This window comes from Oryza sativa, chromosome 10 (genome assembly GCF_034140825.1).
Source record: "Oryza sativa Japonica Group chromosome 10, ASM3414082v1".
Taxonomy (NCBI): Eukaryota; Viridiplantae; Streptophyta; class Magnoliopsida; order Poales; family Poaceae; genus Oryza; species Oryza sativa.
The window spans coordinates 5,855,330-5,875,088 of record NC_089044.1 but is presented as its reverse complement, the minus strand read 5'-3'; the positions used below and the strand labels follow the sequence as shown (position 1 = coordinate 5,875,088).

At 42.5% G+C, this 19,759-nt stretch overlaps 3 protein-coding genes and 1 long non-coding RNA gene across 4 annotated transcripts; 3 read left to right on the top strand and 1 right to left on the bottom strand.

Annotated features, from left to right (window-relative positions):
* Positions 1-4,474: 4,474 nt before the first annotated feature.
* Positions 4,475-5,272, bottom strand: LOC107279189 (uncharacterized). Its single transcript, XR_001540529.3, has 2 exons — positions 4,949-5,272; positions 4,475-4,707 (listed from the first exon to the last, which is right to left on the bottom strand). It is a non-coding gene; the product is annotated as an uncharacterized lncRNA (long non-coding RNA).
* A 1,731-nt stretch (positions 5,273-7,003) lies between these two features.
* LOC136353634 (uncharacterized) lies at positions 7,004-8,514 on the top strand. The gene has a single exon (XM_066304695.1). It carries the CDS (start codon positions 7,036-7,038, stop codon positions 8,380-8,382), a length of 1,347 nt encoding a protein of 448 aa, XP_066160792.1. The 5' UTR covers positions 7,004-7,035; the 3' UTR covers positions 8,383-8,514.
* Positions 8,515-10,270: 1,756 nt separating this feature from the next.
* Positions 10,271-15,125, top strand: LOC112936700 (uncharacterized). Its single transcript, XM_026021033.2, has 2 exons — positions 10,271-11,604; positions 14,817-15,125. The coding sequence occupies exon 1, from the start codon at positions 10,326-10,328 to the stop codon at positions 11,574-11,576; it is 1,251 nt and encodes a 416-aa protein (XP_025876818.1). The 5' UTR covers positions 10,271-10,325; the 3' UTR covers positions 11,577-11,604; positions 14,817-15,125.
* A 2,387-nt stretch (positions 15,126-17,512) lies between these two features.
* On the top strand, positions 17,513-18,487 carry LOC136353624 (uncharacterized). The gene has a single exon (XM_066304673.1). The coding sequence runs from the start codon at positions 17,513-17,515 to the stop codon at positions 18,485-18,487; it is 975 nt and encodes a 324-aa protein (XP_066160770.1).
* The last annotated feature ends 1,272 nt before the right edge of the window (positions 18,488-19,759 follow it).

Here is a 19,759-nt window from a genome sequence, read left to right as displayed (position 1 = left end):
GGAGGACGGTGAGTTTTCCGAATGCTCTCGTCTGATAGTGTCTAGTGACAACCGAGTTTCAATGGATTAAGTTATAGGTAAAATTTAAATTTTAAACTTAATTTTAAATTAATCTATGCGCTTTTTCATTCTTTTCTATTACATTGCAAAAAGCAAAAGTATAATAGCTTTATCTAAAATTATTTTTCCTCATTTATTTTTCTTTACAGCTTATCACGTGGAGGCGTGTAGCTAATCAATATGCTTGGGTCATCCTCAATATCTGGCGCGAGGGGCTTACCAACGAACTGAACCTATGTCATCCTATTGTTCGCTGATGGTTATCCAGAATACGAATCTTAAAATTTAATTTAGTAGTTTTCTTCACTACGCCGGACCAGGTTATCTCTGACGGGCCCAAACCCTCACCTTTGACGGGTTTGGTCTTGGTCAGTGATTAGTGGTCACTGATGACAAAATCACCTGTGACGGATGAAACACCCGTAACAGATAACCCATCTCTGACCGGTATATAAATCATCTCTGACGGGTTAAAACTTGTCACCCGTCACAGATGAGTCATCAGTGACGTGCCGTAACTACCTGACCGTCACTGATGACTCATCTCTGACGGGTTGTAACTTACGACCCGTCACTGATGACAAAGCAAGAAATACAATTTTTGAATTTTAAACGCAACAAAAAACCTCAAAAAAATATTTTGAATTTTACTAGCCATCCTATACATGGTTACACATCACTACCTATAAATTCACAATTTTTCACACAATATAACTTGTATGCTACAAGTGAGATTCGAACTCAAGACCTCAACCTCCATATAGAGCTCCCTTACCAACTCACCTACTCAACACATATTGACTACTAACCCAATGTTATTATTTTGTCTATGCTTGTCTGAATCATTTAACATATATTTAACACCCTAAATGACTTCAAATGAAAATATTATCAACTAAATAGTTATAGATCTCATCGTGTTTTATAACTTTTACATAGAAAATATCTTCATCCGATGTTGTTTGAAGAATTCAAAATTTCATTTTTCAAAATATATCTCACTTTATAACATGTAAATTTTGTGAAATGAAAATATTTTCAATTATAATGTGTGTAGATCTGATTGAGTTGTATGACTTTGATACGGGGCATGTATCCATCCATGTCATTTGAAAAAAAAACTCAAAATTTTGTTTTTAAAAGTAGATCTGATCACTTGTAATGCATGTTCGGGGATGTAAACGATCTCTAATAGAAATGTTGTTAGTTATAAAGTTGTGGATATCATTGAGAGCTACAACTTTTATATAGGACATGTTTCAATCCGAGGTTTTTTGCAAAATTTAAAAATTTGAATTTTCACTCATCACTGACGGGTCATAACTACCACCCGTCAGAGATAACGTTATCTGTGACGTGTGTTAGTTAAAGACCCGTCAGAGATGAGTGGTCTCTTTTGTGATGGTTCATAATACTACACCCGTCACAGATGACTTCACATCTGTGACGGGTCCTCCCTGGTAGCCATATATTGAAGAGGATATTTTTTCGGCCCGTCAGAGATGACTCATCTTTGACGAGTTGCGTTGGCCCGTCACAGATGACCCGTCACTGAAGCCCGGATCTGTAGTAGTGCTTAATCGTAGATTATTTTGTGGTGTTTACACTTTTTAATCAGTAAAGATAAGGACATGCATATAAAAGGTTTACCTATATTTTTTTATTAAGAAAAAAAATGTAAAAATTTAAAACCATAAATAAAACGAAGGCAACAATACTGCTCTCACTCCCTTCATCTCAACACCATAAACACTAGAGATTAAAAACCCTAGCATTTTCCAGTTTCACCAAAGATCATGAATTGAGAAAATTCTAGTTCTTTACCATAAGACAAACCCATGTATAATGTACGAAGAAAAAAAGACTTAATGTGATAGACACATATAAGAGATTTCAAAAAACACCCATTCAAGAACTCATCTTTTACACCGGTTAGAAATCCCCATTAATCCCGGTTATAACAACCCTGACATCTTTAGTACCGGTTGAAAGTATACTAAGTTAAAAAAATGTGGAATGCAAGATTCAAAAAAAATGTGGAATGCAGGATTCAAACTCAAGATCTCCTCAGCCCTCATACGTGTCACCATCCCAAGTGCATCCGACTTGAATAGAGATGTTGTCTTTTTTAACTAACCCTAGAGACGTCTTTAGTACCGGTTGGTAATACCAACGGTAACTAAAAATGTTTCTAGGGACTTGAACTTTTAGAACCAGTAATAAAGATGTATTTTTAGTACTGGTTGTTAACACTAACCGGGACTAAAAATGTTTTTAGTGACTTAGACTTTTAGAACCAGTACTAAAACATCTTTAGTACCGGTTCTTAATCTAGCCAAAATATTTATGATTTTGGGTACCACGACGAAACATTTGCTTATGAGAAGACATTGGCAGAGAACTCATCTTTTATACCGGTTGGAAATCACCATTAATCCCGGGTATAACAACCATGACATCTATATAATACCGGCTGAAAGCATACCAAGTCAAAAAAAAAATATGTGAAATGTGGGATTCGAACTCAAGATCTCTTACCTCATCCCTCAAGCGCATTATCATCCCACCTTCTACATACGTTTGACTTGAACAGAGATACTTTCTTTTTGAACTAGCCCGGGAGACATCTTTAGTACTGGTTGGTAATACCAACCAGGATTTAAAAATATTTCTAGGGACTTGGACCGGTACTAAAGATGTATTTTTAGGACTGGTTAGTGTTACTAAAAGTGTTTCTAGGGACTTGGATAGTGTTTCTAGGGACTTGGATTTTCAGAACCGGTACTAAAGCATCTTTAGTACCGGTTCTTAATCTAGCTAAGATATTTGTGATTTTAGGTACCACGATGAAAGATCGGTTCTCCAGTAGTGAGAGACTGTCAGAATCTCTACTAATAGAAAGATAATGCACGCATTAGATCTTAACCAAGAATGCACATACTATGTCAAGAAATAAAATGATCACCAGAGAACCAGAATTGATAGTACTATAGAGTTATATAAAACATAAGCTTGCATTAAAGTTCCTTTGATTTAATTATCATATAAAACTTGTATAAGACTGTAGGAAATTATTTTAATCGCATTAAACATGCAAAAATGAAAGCATGAAGTCTCTGTTCCAAATAGTGTCTGGTCCACTTTCTAAATAGTGTCTGGTACACTTCCAACTTCATTCATTAATTTCTAGTGAAATCCAATTGGAAGTGGACCAGATACTATTTGGAACAGAGACTTCCTGCAGCGGTAAATCTAATTGGAGAGGCCTCTCCAATTAGTCTTAACCAGAGACACCCACGTGCTAGTACTTTAGGAGTTTTGGTTGCTATTAATCCATTGAGCAAGTAGAGGAAATATTCCTATCATCTATGCTTCAAATAAAATTCTCTTAAATTACTCATCCGATTTATAATCCGATTACACCGTTGTGTTCGTAATAATTAAATCTTTACAACAAGATCTCACATGATTATATTTTGATGAAAAACCACAAATTAATTTTATGATATGTCTAACTTACTTTTAGATTTCACTAAGTTACTTATTAGACATATAAAAGTAAATTCAGTAAAGCCTAAAAGTAATTTACATATATTATAGAAGTAACTTATAACAAAAATAAAGTAACTTTAATTAATGTCTTTTTTCATTGAACAGATTATCATATATACTCCCAGGAGTATGTACTCCATCTTCTCTATTGGATAATCCATTAGCGTAGTTCAAAATGATTTGTGCTGAAAAATAAGTTTTTTTTTATTTGTAGCGTGCATGCCCAGTTTTTCGGTGGTTTCAAATTTTAGAATCATCAACGACACTCCAATCAACACGCAGTACGTTTTTCCCTTAGCGGGATGCATATGCTGTCTTTTACGTGGAAGTATGTACTGTTTTTTAGTTGGCAACAGTATATACTGTTTTTTAGGAAGCAGTATATATACTCTTTGCAGTGATCAGCAGTACATACCTTTTGTTTTGTTGTAGCAGTATATACTTTTTTTTAGTAGTAGTATATACTTATTTTTTGTTAGTAGTAGTATATACTTATTTTTAGGTAGCAGTGGTATGAACTGTTTTTTTAGGATATGGTATATACTTCATCCCAGGTTGGAGTAGTATATACTGCTTTCTTTAAGAATCCTGTATATACGTAGATCTCTGCTTGGATCCGGCATCTTTCACAAATTATATGCTGTGATTTTAGAAGCATGTACTGATGTCTTTCAGAAATTGTATGGTGTGATTTTAGAAGCATGTACTGATTTAATTATTTCAGAAATTGTATGCTGTGATACTACATACTTATTGCACAGTAGCATGATGTGTTTTAGTAGTACTTATATTCCGCATACAGATCAGAACTAAGACTGGGAGGAGATTTTAAAGAACAAAATAGTTGTTTTACAATACCCGATTTAGAATAAATTGAATCATATTATGTTCACAATAGAATTTGCAATCCAGGCAGTATATGGATTCACATGATACATTTAGCCATTCTGAAAAAGAAATAAATGAATCTACAATATACCCAATTCTCGAACTGCACAAGCTGCTTTGGACAGAATTTTAATTAATACTGGCAAATCGGCAATTCATATACTGTCGGGCGTTGGCCACCATCGATCCTTGGTATATGTCACGCATCTGTATGGAGCAAAGTTAGTTAGGGGCTTCATATATATCATTAGGATTACCAGAGGAATAAAAATTGAATAGAAACATGCATCAGGCCTACTGATCATCGAATTGAAGGAGGGGAAATGGCTACATGCACATACGGATCTAACGACATATACAAAGTTAGTCCTCGATCTGCAATAGTAATCAATAGTAAAATGGAAAGATAACTACAGGATGAATAAGGATTAAGAACGGCATGGTTTACCTTATGCAAGTCTGTTGCCGTGTATGGATTTTAGTATTCACCAGGCTCGTCGGAGAAACCCAGATGGCTGATCCTGCATCCCGCCCGATCAACCGTCGTTCTTCATCGTATCAACACCGGTGGCCAGGAGTCATAGCTAGCGGTGCGCCGTGGTGCAGTTGCCTCGCTGCTCCTTCGGCTGGCGAGTGTGGCGGTCGCCGCCGCCGCGTGGACAAAGGCCGTGCCGCAGCAAATCGCCGATCGATGAATGCCGCTGCCGTGGTCAATCGACAATAGTAGCTCTCGATCCGAATACGGTGGAGAGAGTAAAGCTGTTGCCGTCACCGGATGGAATGGAACCAGGGATTTATATGTTCTGTTTAGGTCCTATTAGTCCGGCATAATTAAGTATTATGAAAAATATTTTTTCACGACTATAACAAAAACGGGTTTAGTGGGTGGATCCGGTAAGCATGTTGTTGATCGTGGCTGGTTGTTGATCAACGGTGGATGGGAGCAGGAGTACGTACACCCAGGTGCATAGAATCATTTATATATATATATATATATATATATATATATATATATATATATATATATATATATATATATATATATATATATATATATATATATATATATATGTAAATTAATTGGTGCTACATAGAGTATGGGCTCCAAGATTCAAATTGAGTATATACCTAATTTGAATGAGTATGAAATTTTTTTAAATGTTTAGATATGAACATTAACTTCTTTACTAACAAGTTCAAACAAGTTTGAACTGAGTTTGAACTTTTTTTTTGTTAGATTTTGGTTCTAGGTATATAACATCCAAACATATAATTCGTTAGGTATGCAATAATGAATTGTGAAATAAAGTTGAGTTTGAGTTGTTTTGTTGTTAGGTATTTGTATGAATCAAATTCTTATACCTAGGTATATACTCACAATTTGAAAATTTTTAAAAATTTGAGAGAATTTGTGTGTTTTATACCTTGGAGCCCGGGCACCATGGAGTCCCATATATATATATATATATATATATATATATATATATATATATATATATATATATATATATATATATATATATATATATATATATATATATATATATATATATATATATATATATATATAAGTTATTTTTAGATTTGATTAAAATACTTCCTATACATTCATAATGCTCTGAGATGATTACTTTTATTATTTTTTTAGTTAATTTCATAATTTGTGCTGATTAATTTAATTTCTAGATAGAGTCATGTTTTTATCTTTACAACGGATTTACTTCAAATGACATGCTAAAGTTACCTTCGTTTTGTTCTAAGTTACTTCTATAATATATGTAAATTACTTTTAGGTTTTACTGAATTTACTTTTATATATCTAAGAAGTAACTTAGTGAAATCTAAAAGTAATTTAGACATATCATAAAAGTAATTTGTGATTTTTCATCAAAATATAATCATGTGATATCTTGTTGTAAATATTTAATTGTTACTAACACAACAGTGTAATCGGATCGTATATCGGATGAGTAGTTTAAGAGAAAATTGTATTTGAACTATAGGTGGATGATGCGTCTTATAGATGGAGTGGTAGCTGGTTTGTACTAGCTGTGTAGTTACATCCTACATGCAGGTATGCTCTCTAATCATGTACAAATCATCCACAAAATCATGCGCAACAAATCATCCATAATTCACAAGCCCATCACAAAATCATCCAAGTTATTCACAAAATTATCCCCAAATCTAAAAAAAAATCGACAACAAAATTTAACAAATCAGTTAAAATAGAACCGAAGGGACTATGTGCTAATAACTGCTTCGTTTTTAACGTCGGAGGAAAAGGTTCACAATCAAACAGGATTTAGGGATTAATGATCAGATGGATGGCGATGCGTCGGCGCTCCGATGATCTGACGGTTGGTATTTATTGAGAACATATGGCATAGCCGTCAGACGAGACATCGTCGGAATCGGAGGTCTTCTCCGACTTCCGAGTTGCCAACGGGAGGCGCGCGTTCCGCGGCCATAAATAACGCGGCGCCAAAGCATCACCGCGTCCATCCAATCGCGCACCAACCCATCGCAGCCTGGATGCCGCCGCGACGCCGAGGCGCACCACGCGGCGCGGCCGCCGCCCGTCTCGCGCCGTACCACAAAGGCTGGCTGTCGCGACGGCGACGGCGAGGCCGGACGAACAGACGCGCCAGGAACGACGACAGAGACGGCAACGGCGGCGCGTTCTCGGACGTTCCGGACAGCGTGCTCGCCAACGTCTTCACCCGCTTCCCTGACGCCGCCGACCTAGTCCGCTGCGCCGCCACGTGCCGGCGGTGGAGCCGTGTCATAACCGACGCGGCCGTCCTCCTCTGCCGTTCGCTGCCGCTGCCGCAGCCGGTTTTACCACGCTTGGCCCTCGGCTTCTTCTACCAGGAGGCGGCCGCCGGCAAGCGGAAGCGCTCCGCGGCGGCAGGGCAGACTTGCCGCTTTGTCCCGACGGCTGCCGGCGCTCGTCTCCTCGGCCCATCCTTGAGCCCGTTCGTGGAGGACGGCGAGTACTCCCGCCCGGTCACGTCCCGCAACGGCCGCGTCGTCCTCGAGCTCCGGCGCGAGGGGCACGCCGACGGGCTCAAGCTCTGTGTCTGGAACCCCATGACGGGGGACGTCGCCACGCTCCCGCCTCTCCATGGCGACGACAAGCCGGGAGCGTACGCGTGCGCCTTGCTCACCGCCGACGACCTCGACGACCCGCCGCCGTCGTCGCCAACCTTCTTCCGCGTCGTCGTCGTCTACAACCGGCGAACGTACACCGCGCTCCGCTCCTACTCGTCGGACACCGGCCGCTGGAGCGCGGAGGCTAGACGATCATCAGGTCCCAAGATGAGCAGCTACACGCTCCACAACCTCAGGCAGAGCGTCGTCCATGGCGGCGTGGCCTACTGGCCCCTGGCGCACACGGCATTCGCCGTGCGCGCCGACACGCCGGAGCCCGAAGAGATGCCGATGCCGCCGGCCGTTCCAAAGGCGCCGCCGCACGACCATCTGCTCGGCATCAGCCCGGACGGCAAGCTGAGCTTCATCGTCACCTCAAGGTATTTCGACGGCTCCGCCGGAGTGTCAAGCTGCTACCACCTTGCTTTCGGCAGCAATGGCGGTTGTACGCGCGAACAGGTGAGCGTCTGTACATGGCGCGTCAGGTTGCATGAGTTGAGAGTGCATCGCTCTGACGCCATGAACCTGAGGTGGTTTTGCGAGAGGAGTGGCTTGCTCTTCTTCACAATCGACGCCAAAGGGAGCAGCACTCCTGGTGCTTATGTGCTCAACATTGCAACCAAGGAGCTTGAGAAGGTGGCTGATGACATCGACTGTAGGTCATGGACGAACTTCGTTGGATATGAGATGGATCAGGCATCTTATTACCTATCTTCCGTAGCTTGCTAGCTATTGATCGACTTTGTTCGTATGCGGTCTGTGTAGGCATAGTTTAACTACGGGACCGACTGACCGTGACCGTGTATAACCATTGCTTTTTATGTTTTTTCTTGATAATAGAAAAGATGAACGTGCGTTAATTTGTACATATGTGTTGATGGATAAATAATCACAACCCATTTATTCGTTTAGGTGAGAAAAGGAAGGGGGTTGAGAGAGAGAGTGGGAGGGGCTAACATGTGGGTCCGAAAAAAATTAACTAGGTGTGACCTTCACTAGGCTTTGTTCAGATTCAACGGGTAGGAACTAATCCCTCCCGCACGGAAAACGGAACGGTCCATTAGCGCGTGATTAATTAAGTATTAGCTATTTTTTTAAAAAAATAGATTAATTTGATTTTTTTAAGCAACTTTCGTATAGAAACTTTTTGTAAAAAACGTACCATTTAGTAGCTTGAAAAGTGTACGCGCGTAAAACGAGGGAGAAGGGTTGGGAACATGGGGTTGCAAACACAACATGGGTGTTGGGGTATATGGCCTAAATGTGTAGTGCTTATGTGGCATCTAGGGCTAGGGCTACTCTAATGAGCGAACCGTACTGTGAATGTCCTTAGCAATTCCCGTGGTTTGCTTGGGGGCTTATGGGGCCTTTTATGGTTCCATTGTGCTTTAAGCTTTGGGAGAGAGCTACAAATCGGACGTCCGATGTTACAGAAAAAAATGGACGGTCAAATGTTTCAGTTGACCGTTGGTGCAACATTAAGTTATACATGGTGAAAAAAAAATCAACCTCTGAAACATAGAGAAATTTTGTGAAACACAATAAGAACACACGGTGAAACTTATTGCTATCACGTATGAAACATTAAGTTTTCATTGTTTGAAACATATGTTTTTCTTTTATCAGAATATAATCATGTGATATATTTTTGTAAAGATTTAATTATAACAAATTCAACGGTGTGATCAAATCGTTCATCGGATGAGTAGTTTAGAAGAGAAGATATTTTTAAGATCACTAAATACATGCATGCATGCATAGTGTGGGAAGAAAGCCACTAGAATGTTAGAAGAGAGTAGGGACATAAGCATCCCATATTTTTTCGGTCATTGGTGAAACATTGAGTTATACATGGTGAAATAAAAATTTCAGTTATTAAAATATTTAATTTTTTTAATGAAACATAATGAAAACACGCGTTGAAACATATTGCTACCACATCTGAAACATTAAATTTTAACGGATTGAAACATATATTTTTCTTTCATCATATATTTTTCTTTCATCAGAATATATCGATGTGATATCTTATAGTAAAGATTTAATTATAACAAATATAATGGTGTGATCATATCATAGATTGGATAAGTAGTTCAAGAGAAAAAGTTATTTTGAAGATCATTATAGCATGTATGGATGTGTAAAGTGCACACGGAGATATATAGTAGTTTGTCTATTTGATTTTTCATGTTATGCCAAACGTCTAATCCGAAGCATTTCCATAAGATTTGTGCTATGCAGGTGGAAAAACACGCAAGCTTGTACTGGTTAGTAGGTATTCCAACATAGACCTCGTTTCAAAGGACTAGAGGAGGTGCATGTTACCATTGGGCCACAAATGTTTTTATTAGTTACACGCAATTCATAGTACAATCTAATTTGTAGTTATATTATATTAGTCTTAAAAGTTTTTTTTTACCTTAAAACTGATTTTAAACCAAACTCATATAAAAGATTCGAAAATGGCGCCAACTCCACAAGAGAAGTGGCGCGAAACAACCGTCGCTACCCCTTTTCTCCCGCCACGTTCATACGTGTCACGCCAGTACGCCACACGTCCTCATCCACTCCCCAATCCCATCACGTATTCACGTCGCCCGCTTCACCTTTCCCCCGAAAGGCCGAAACCATCGCCACCTTCCAAACCGAACCGCGCCGCGCGCAGCGAAGAGATGGGCGGGAAGAGGAAAGCGCGGGCGCCTCCCGCCGCGGACGCCACGGCGGCGGCGCTGGACTACCGCCTCCTCGCCCACATCCTGCTCCGCCTCCCGTCCCCGGCCGCCCTCGCGCGCGCCGCGACCGTCTGCCGCCGCTGGCGCCGTGTCGCGTCGTCGCCGACATTCCTCCGCCTCTTCCGCCAGCTCCACCACCCGCCCCCTCTCCTCGGCTTCTTCGTCTGCAACAATGGGTTCGCCGTCTCGAGGTCGATTGCCGACAGCGAGCTCGTCGGCGAGGTGGTCGACCCAACCTTCCTCCCGAGGCTCACGCCGAGGGGATTCCTCGGCGCCGTTAACCGCTGCATCGACTTCTCCCTCGACTCCCTCCCTTACGACGAGCACTGGGCGCTTGCGGACACCCACGATGGCCTCCTCCTCCTCTGCACCAAGTTCGCCGACCGCATGGACATCCCGGACAACTTCGCCATCTGCGACCCCGTGTCCGGCCGCTCTGTCCTCTTGCACGTCGCCCCGGTCACCAACAGCGCGTATCTCGGCGCCGCTCTGCGCACCGACGACAGCGACGGCGGCGGCGTCGTCTGCAGCTTCGAGTTCGAGATCATCCTCGTGACCTGCTACAACATGTGGGAGCCGCGTCTGTACGTCTTCTCGTCGCGCTCCGGCCAGTGGACCGTGCACGCCTACATCCCCATGTTGCCAATGCTCAGCGCCTTCAGCGGCGACATGCACGCCAACGGGAGCGTCTACTGGCTGATCGACGACGGCGGCGACGGCGGCGCGTACCTCCTGGCGCTCGACGCCCGCACCAAACAGTTCTCCATCATCAAACTGCTAAGCAGCATGCGGACGCGCTACGACGGGAACATGCGCGTCATCAGGTCTGACGACGGCGAGCTCCGCGTCGTGGCGTTCGCGGCCGCAGCGGCGCGGCTCGAATTCTGGCACCTCGACAAGAGCAGGAGCAGCAGGGGGCGGTGGGTGCGGGAGTCGCGGGTGGAGCTGGCGCACGTCGACGGTGTGATGGAGCTCTGTGTGGACGCCGATGACGACGTCGCGAGGATCATGGACGCCGGCGAGGGCTTCGTCTTCCTCAAACACTATGGCTCTGAATGGGTGTTTGCTCTCGACGTTCAGGCCATGGTGTTGTTCAGGCTGCCTCACAGGAGGTACTACTTTGGGCCGGCTCTTCCCTACAGGCTGGTGCTGAAGCCGCCATTGCCGGCCTCTTGCGGGTTGATCAACTAGACAGCAATCATCATTCACCAATGTCAAGGTAGAAGAACCTTTCATGTAATTTAACCTTGCTGAAATTCTGTAGGTATTTTTGTGTTAACGCTGTTACTTACATTGCTTAGTTTTTCTGTATTTCGTACTGTGGTAGTAAGATTATACAAATTCTGATTTATTTTCCCACAAAGTTTTACACAAAGTTAAAAGTTTCTGTTAAATAGATACACAACGTTGAAATATTGCATTTCAATCTCCCTCAAAACGAGGCTCATAAAAAATGCAAAATCTAAGACTATTAATAAAATAAAAAGAAAAATTCGAGCGATGAAATTACCACTCCCTAATATCCAAGTTTATAGAACATTCAGAAAGGATTATCTAGTTCCGTAGTTGTATTTGCTGGAGTAGTGTATTTCTATTTTATGGTTCGTGTCGGGGAACTCTTATTGGCACACGTAACGCATGGGAATCTGCCGAACAGTTCGGGCCAAATCTTGAAGAAAGCGGGATACTTAATGTGTTAGCTACAGCACTGCACGGGTTGAGTCGCACAACACCTAGTATCCATCGTTTACAGCTAGGACTACTGAGTTCTCTAATCCCATTTGCTCGCAAATTTACCAATTATGAGTTGGGCGCTTTAACCATTCAACCTTGGATGCTTAACAGGGATCGTTGTACATCGTAAATGCTTTTGCTTCTTTGGTTGGTACTCTTCTATCTGGGACTGGGAAAGATCTGTTGCATTTCAATTTCTTTTCTTTCTGTATTTTCTGCATAGTTAATTTTTTAGTCATGCACCCACGAACAAAAAATGCCTAATGCAGATACCATATATATGCAGGAAAAGTTAATTCACAACACTTGATTTTACATTGACGCCATGATCAGTTCTCTTTTATCTGTTCAACGGGCTCCTATTTGCTTGTTTAGTAACAGAGTATCCTTTTGTAATAATTAAGTGTTTAACGTTTTATGAACACTAGTTAAGCCTATTCAACTTTTCTTTTTTAGTTTTTGATAACTGGTTTTAGCATAATTTCAAGAGCTGTTGGTATCATAATTTTGGTGAACTACTCTTGGCTGTCTGGTACTTTGAACTATCCGCCTTGAAAACATTTTTCAGTTCCCTTTTAACTCTCAGACTTCATCTTCAGTAGGGATGGTTGAATATTAGATTATTTGTTCACTAGCCAAGTGGCTGAGACCAAATATTTACTTTCAGAAATTGTCTAAAATTATGCTGGGGATTATGATAATGTTAATAATATATATCACAGGTTTTGTTGGAAATACAAGGTTGTCATGATTGATAATCAGGGTTTATTATATTCAAGAATCTTTTGTGCGTCCCTTCTGTTTGGACAAAGTTTCTCTCAAGGTAAGAGAGAATTAGGGGATTTCAATCTTGTATTGATTTGGCCCTAAATGACATATATGTACACAAGAGAGGGGAACACAAGAGAGGGGAAAGTACTCTAATACCCTTGACATACTACTACACTTAACACCCCCACTCAAATGCAATGTGTATGCAATAACATTGCATTTGAAGGGTAAACTAAACACTAGGACACAAACTAAATATTAGCCTATCTCCAAAGTCTTGATGATGTCGTCAAAGTGTGCCAATTCTTGGATGATGACGATGAAGAAGAAAAAGATCCATCTCCTCTTCAATGAAGTGGACCTCGGAGCCTTCACAAACTGTTCTTCGGCCCTCGGTACCTTGAAGCCTTCACGACTCGTTCTTCGGCTCTTCATTGATTCAGAGACGTTGACGATGATGGAAGGCCCTTCACAAACTGTTCTTCGGACCTTCATAGATCTGATAAAGGACCTTCACAAATTGTTCTTCAGTCCTTCATTGAGTGATGATGATGTCAACTCCGATGGGGAGATGGTGATATGACAGACCAGCTCCGATGTGGAGCTGGTGAAGTGATAGACCAATTCCGACGGAGAGCTGATATGAAGCTGGAGATCAATTGGACGGATTGAAGAATATGCAATGGACTTGGATGGATTGAATGGCAACTAGTAAATGACACAATGATACTAATAGATATGCAGCAAGGCTTTAATGGATAAACTAGATAGGATCATAGGAAACAAAGGAAATCAATTTGTAGAGGACATTGATATGCTAGCAAAAGACATAATTGTGGCTGCCAAGGAATTGCATATTAACTGATTAATTCTATCCAATTTGGTAGCAGAGAGAAGTAGCTGATGAAGATGGACAGGAGATGGTAATGAGAGACCACGAATACTTTCAGTAAAGCACCAAATTGGAAAGGCAAAAGCATGACCACAAGCTGGGAGCAACTCTTTGAAGCATTTTGTCGAGCACCTTGTGTGCAGCATATGGACTTGTGCAGTTTACAGGCAATAGCCAAGACTGAAGGATCTGCCGGCAGCGGCAGCTGCTTGCTCTGCTACAAACGGGTGACAGGGCCTGATTGGCGGAGAGGACCGGCGCCACGCAAGGGGTTACGACAGGCAGCGAGGTGTGGAGCTGGTGAGGAGATGCACGCCGCGACGAGCGGCAGTGACAGATGCCGTTGACGAGCGCTGCGACGGGCAGCGAGGACGACGGCTGGTGAGGACGGCTTCGCGATTGACGACGAGCCGCAGCGGGGACGACATGGCTGACAGCTTGGACGGGGTTGCCGCCGGCGGCGTGCACTGATGCGTGTGGATGAGGAAGGACGATGCTCCTGACTGCTGCTTGACAGGCTTGAGGACGGGACGACGAACAACGATGCTACCAACAACTTGACGAAGACGACGGTAGTACGAGACAATGGCTCGCCGGCGGCGACCGCCGCCGGCGTGCCGCCGATGGGAACTTGGTGGGTAGGATTAGCAGTAAGGCTCTGATACCATCTCAAGGTAAGAGAGAGATTAGGGGATTTCAATCTTGTATTGATTTGGCCCTAAATGACATATATGTACACAAGAGAGGGGGAACACAAGAGAGGGGAAAGTACTCTAATACCCTTGACATACTACTATACTTAACAGTTTCATCACTGTCGCGTAGTGTCAATTTTGTGGTTGTAATGAAATATTTGTTCACTACATATGGAGCATTGTGATTCGTTGAAATGGTAACATACCGAGTATCTCTGCGATAGCACATCACCTGCTGGAATGATTTAGCTTTTAATTGGTTATTCAGCAATTTGCTGGACTCTTCAAGATTCGATCTCTTGTGTTTTCCAGTGATTTTTATTGTCTGTTATTTTGTAGGTTTATTGTCTACTTTTCAGAAGAGAGGAGAACAAGAAGCCTTTGATACTCGACAGCATGGATGGTGTTGACTAAGAATGTGATTGGAAATGGCTGGAAGCAGTCTTGAAGCACACAATCCTTCGTTGGGTCAAGTAGTGTGGTAGACTGGTAGTGCACTGAACTCTTGATGAATGGTGCTAGCAGAAAAAAAAATGCTTAGTCGCGCTTTGCGTGACTTTGAGCGTTAGTATAACCTACCTATATAATTAGACATTGAGATATTGATCCTGATATTAATTGAAGGTACCGGTTTCGTAAGTACCCTAATCTTTGTTCTCAAATATACTCCATTAATTCCTATATATAAGTATTTCTAGTTTGTTTAGTAAAGAGTAAGATTAAGGAGGAATGATCTCTTTCGGTTACTTACTATCAAATTTTGAACTACTCCGATTGGCTCTTTCCGAACACCTGATTGGCTAAAAATGTTAGATATGCATTGAAATATTAGTGTCCTAGAAATGCTTTATATTTGTATATAAAATTTGTCGTAGAAATACTTATTTCGGGAATGACGCAGTAGCAAGAGATGTAAATGGAGGAATGTTGTAATTGATTGACATTACAAAGTAGACGAAGAAATTAAATAGGATATGACTATGTTGGTTAAGATGAGAGAGTAGATGTAGAAATAGCTATAGTTTATGATAAATTTTGAATGTTAAAACACCTATATTTTAGAACGGAGACAATAATAACACTAAGTGCTCCTAAGTGTAAGGTGTGCGTTTGTAGGGACTGTTTTAAAATAAAATGGTACATAGTGTATGCTACTTAGTTGTTGTGTGTTGCTCCAATACCAAGCAATCAAAAGTAGTATACATTATAGATATAAACTTGCATATAAATTCAATACAAATTTACGGTAAGACATCATATTTTTTCCTTTATTTAGTCAGGACATTAATTAAGCAAACATATATATAGTGTTAAAAAGACTTTTTTTAACGGTAGTGTTAAATAGACTAACCACATGAGTTCTCTGCTTTTTGAGGTCTTTAGTCTGGAAGCATCCGGATTGGTCCAATGTGTTTCCACTGTCATAGATGAGCATGATGATCCAACTGTGTATTTTCATTTACCAGTTCATCCAACGGTCCATACATTGTAGATGATATGGCTCATCCTCCTTTCAGAAAGCTTGTTGCTTTCATATATTTAGATTTTACTCAGGGCCTTTTAAATGCTTGAATTCTTTTCTTTAATTAATGGAGGGCTTGTCCTGATCTTAAAATTAATAGGCATAATGAAACATTTAATTAATCAGCTCAATTAGTCCGAGAGATGGTGCCCCTTTCTTTTGACAAAATTAATAGGGATTGTTCTTTATATATTCTTTTTTTAAAAAAATATGACTTGTTCCTTTAGTTACAAGATAAAACAAAAACATCAAGAGATATAAGGGATCGGCTAAAATTTTAAGGGCATACAAAGAATTTTCTCTATAAAATTAGTTGGTGATTTAGTATGAAATCTAAAACATCAATAATATTGTCTAGGGAGAGTATTATCAGCTCTGCCTGAAAAAAAAATCAACAAAAAAAGTTCCGAATGATATATTGGTAGTCCTGAAAGGAAAAAGTCACGCTAGGAAGGAAAATGGTTAGAGCAAGTTTAATAGCATAGTCAACTACTAGCTCCAAAAATCATATATAGTCAATTTAATAGTTAATTCATATAATAGTTATATACTACACTATTAATACGTGGTCTCACCTATCATACACACTGCGTCTTGGAGTTTGTGCTACAGCTAGCTACAAATCTCTAGCCCGCTGCTCTTCTCTTTCCTCTTTTATCTTCTTAAAATATGTTTATAGCTGGTTTATAGTGTGTTATTGTACTGCTCTTAGGCTGTGTTTAGTTCAGCGCAAAGTTTGGATTTTGGTTGAAATTAGAGATGATGTGACTGAAAAGTTGTGTGTATATGACAGGTTGATGTGATGGAAAAGGACTGAAATTTGGATCCAAACTTTGGATCTAAACACAGCCTTAGAGTGTGAAGACAGATTTGCTTTTGAATTGCAAAATATTTCTTTAAACGATAATATACAATTCACAATCAATGCCTCTCAATTAAACTGTAATTAAGCATTAGGTAAAACTCCAAATAACCCAGTTTTATAGTTGAATATTGTTTGGAGGTTCAGCATGTTTTCGCAAAGTTTTTAAAGGTTTTTATTTTTAGTTTCTGTATTTTAAATCCCAATTTTTGAGGGTGAGTACATTTTCAAAATGACACCAACCCCTGTGCTTTCAGTGGTAGGCGACGTACCCGTCGACAGCGAGGCGCCTATGGTGACTTCGTCAATCTCTCCAGAATTTATCGGCCCAGTCTTCGAAGATGCTCATAGGGGTAGGGTTTACGTATGTGTGTTCATAGGGGTGAGTGCGCGTGCGTTGTGAGTATTTGTGTTGTACTGTGTAATTTAAAAAAAAAAAAGGCACCAACCCCAACCCTGTGAAAAGGAGATCGTGCATATCCTCGTAACGGGAAATCGTGCATATCCCCCACGATCAATCTCTCCCTCCCATCTCGCCGCCCGAAACCATCGCCATCTTCCCAAATCCCAAATCCCAAAACCCAACCGCGCATTGCGTTTGAGTAGAAAATGGCCGGGAACGGGAAGAGGAAAGCGCGGTCGCCTCCCGCCATGGACGCCACGGCGGAGCTCGACGACCGCCTCCTCGCCGTGATCCTTCTCCGCCTCCCCTCCGCGGCCGCCCTCGCGCGCGCCGCCACCGTCTGCCGCCGCTGGCGCCGTGTCGCGTCGTCCCCGACCTTCCTCCGCTTGTTCCGCCGGCTCCATCGCCACGCGCCCCCGCTCCTCGGCTTCTTCGTCTGCAACAACGGCTTCGCCGTCTCGAGGAAGGTCGGTGGCGAGCTCGTCGGCGAGGTGGTCGACCCCGCCTTCCTCCCGACCTTCCACCCCGTGCCGAGGGAATTCGAAGGCGCCATCAGCCGCTGCGGCCACTTCTCCCTCGCCTCCCTCCCCGACGTCGACCGCTGGGCGCTCGCCGACACCCGCGACGGCCTCCTCCTCCTCTGCTCCACCTTCAACGACCGCATGAGCATCCCGCGCAACTTCGTCGTCGCCAACCCCGTGTCCGGCCGCTCCGTCCTCGTGCGCGACGCCCGCTTCTACCAGCTCGACGCGGAGAGCGCGTACCTCGGCGCCGCGCTGCGCATCGACGACGACAACGACGGCGGTGCCGGCGGCGTCCTCTGCTTCGAGATCATCGTCGTCACCTACTTCATGCCTGGGCCGCGCCTCTGCGTCTTCTCGTCGCGCTCCGGCGCGTGGACCGTGCACCCCTACTCCGACGCCGGCACCGCCATCATGCCCATGCTCGGCGCATTCAGCGACGACATGCACACCAACGGGAGCGTCTACTGGCTGATCAACGACGACGACGACGACGACGACGACAACCCATACCTCCTGGCGCTCGACGCCCGCACCAAGCAGTTCTCCAACATCAAACTGCCGCGCGCCATGTGGACGCGCTACCGCGGGAACATGTGCGTCATGAGATCCGACGACGGCGAGCTCCGCGTCGTGGCGTTCGCGGCGGCGGCGCTCGACTTCTGGCATCTTGACAAGAGCAGGAGCAGTAGAGGCCGGTAGGTGCAGGAGTCGCGGCTGGATCTGGTGCGTGTTGGATATTCTTTGGATCGGTTTGGCACAAAATGGAACTACAAATTGGAATGGGATTGAATCATACCTTGATCTCCCGGAGTTCCCATTTCTCTGTTGTTTGTTCTTCTTTCTTTTCCTCTCGTTTGGAAGCACAGAGAGGATTGTGTCTCGGTTCTTCCCTGTGTTTCAGTGGCTTGCTTGATCGGGTAGCTAGAGAAATTTTTCTTAGGGTTTAACTCTTAGGTATTGATCTCTATTTATAGCCACTGCACATAGGGGGAACCGGCACTAGGGTTAAGGCGGTAATCCCCCCGATCGGGGATGTTCTTGAAGGGGCGATCACTGTAGCGATTGCCCTAAAAAAATCTTTCTTGCCGACTTTGGTTTAGCCGATAGATCACATTTGTGTTCACACTAACATTCTCCCCCTTGATCGTGAGGCTAAACTTATAAGTTTATTTCTCAATAAAATAGTATACCAAGACAAAAGATTACAGTGACCAATATAAAACATCACAGAATCCAGTGACTATAGCATACTATTATACTTTAAAACAAACTTCTTTAATCTTACGAGCTCTTTGAACTTATTACATTAGGCTTATACAAACTTATGGACTCACTTTTCAATAAAACAGTACATCAAGACACTAGATTACAGTAGTCAATTAAGCACCACTGAACCAAGTGACTATGGTTCCTATTTAATTTCAAAATGAGTCCGCCTTAGTTTTATGGGGAGTCAGTGCCATATAGGTTCCTATTTATTCCAGGATCAAAGGCTTTTCTACCAAACCCATGCCGGCAACATGTTCTTTAAATACAATGGGTGGTAGGCCTTTTGTAAGTGGATCCGCTAACATCAACTTAGTGTTCATATACTCAACGCTTATTGTCTGATCCTGGATCATTTCTTTCACAACATGGTACTTGATATCAATGTACTTGGCAGAAGCACTTGATTTGTTGCTACTCGTATAGTATACTGCTGGTTTGTTATCGCAGTATAATTTGAGTGGTTTTGATATGCTGTCGACCACTCTTAATCCCGGGATAAAGTTTTTCAGCCATATTGCCTGTCCAGTAGCTTCATAACATGCCACATACTCAGCCTGCATTGTCGACGATGCAGTAACTCTTTGTTTGGAGCTTTTCCACGATACAGCTCCCTTTGCAAGGGTGAATATATAACCTGATGTGGATTTCTTATCATCAACACACCCTGCAAGATCAGAGTCCGAATAACCAACAACTTCAAGG

Bases quoted from the DNA above. Each gene is read 5' to 3' on its own strand.
- LOC136353634 (XM_066304695.1), top strand. From the start codon at position 7,036: ATGCCGCCGCGACGCCGAGGCGCACCACGCGGCGCGGCCGCCGCCCGT.
- LOC112936700 (XM_026021033.2), top strand. From the start codon at position 10,326: ATGGGCGGGAAGAGGAAAGCGCGGGCGCCTCCCGCCGCGGACGCCACG.
- LOC136353624 (XM_066304673.1), top strand. From the start codon at position 17,513: ATGGACGCCACGGCGGAGCTCGACGACCGCCTCCTCGCCGTGATCCTT.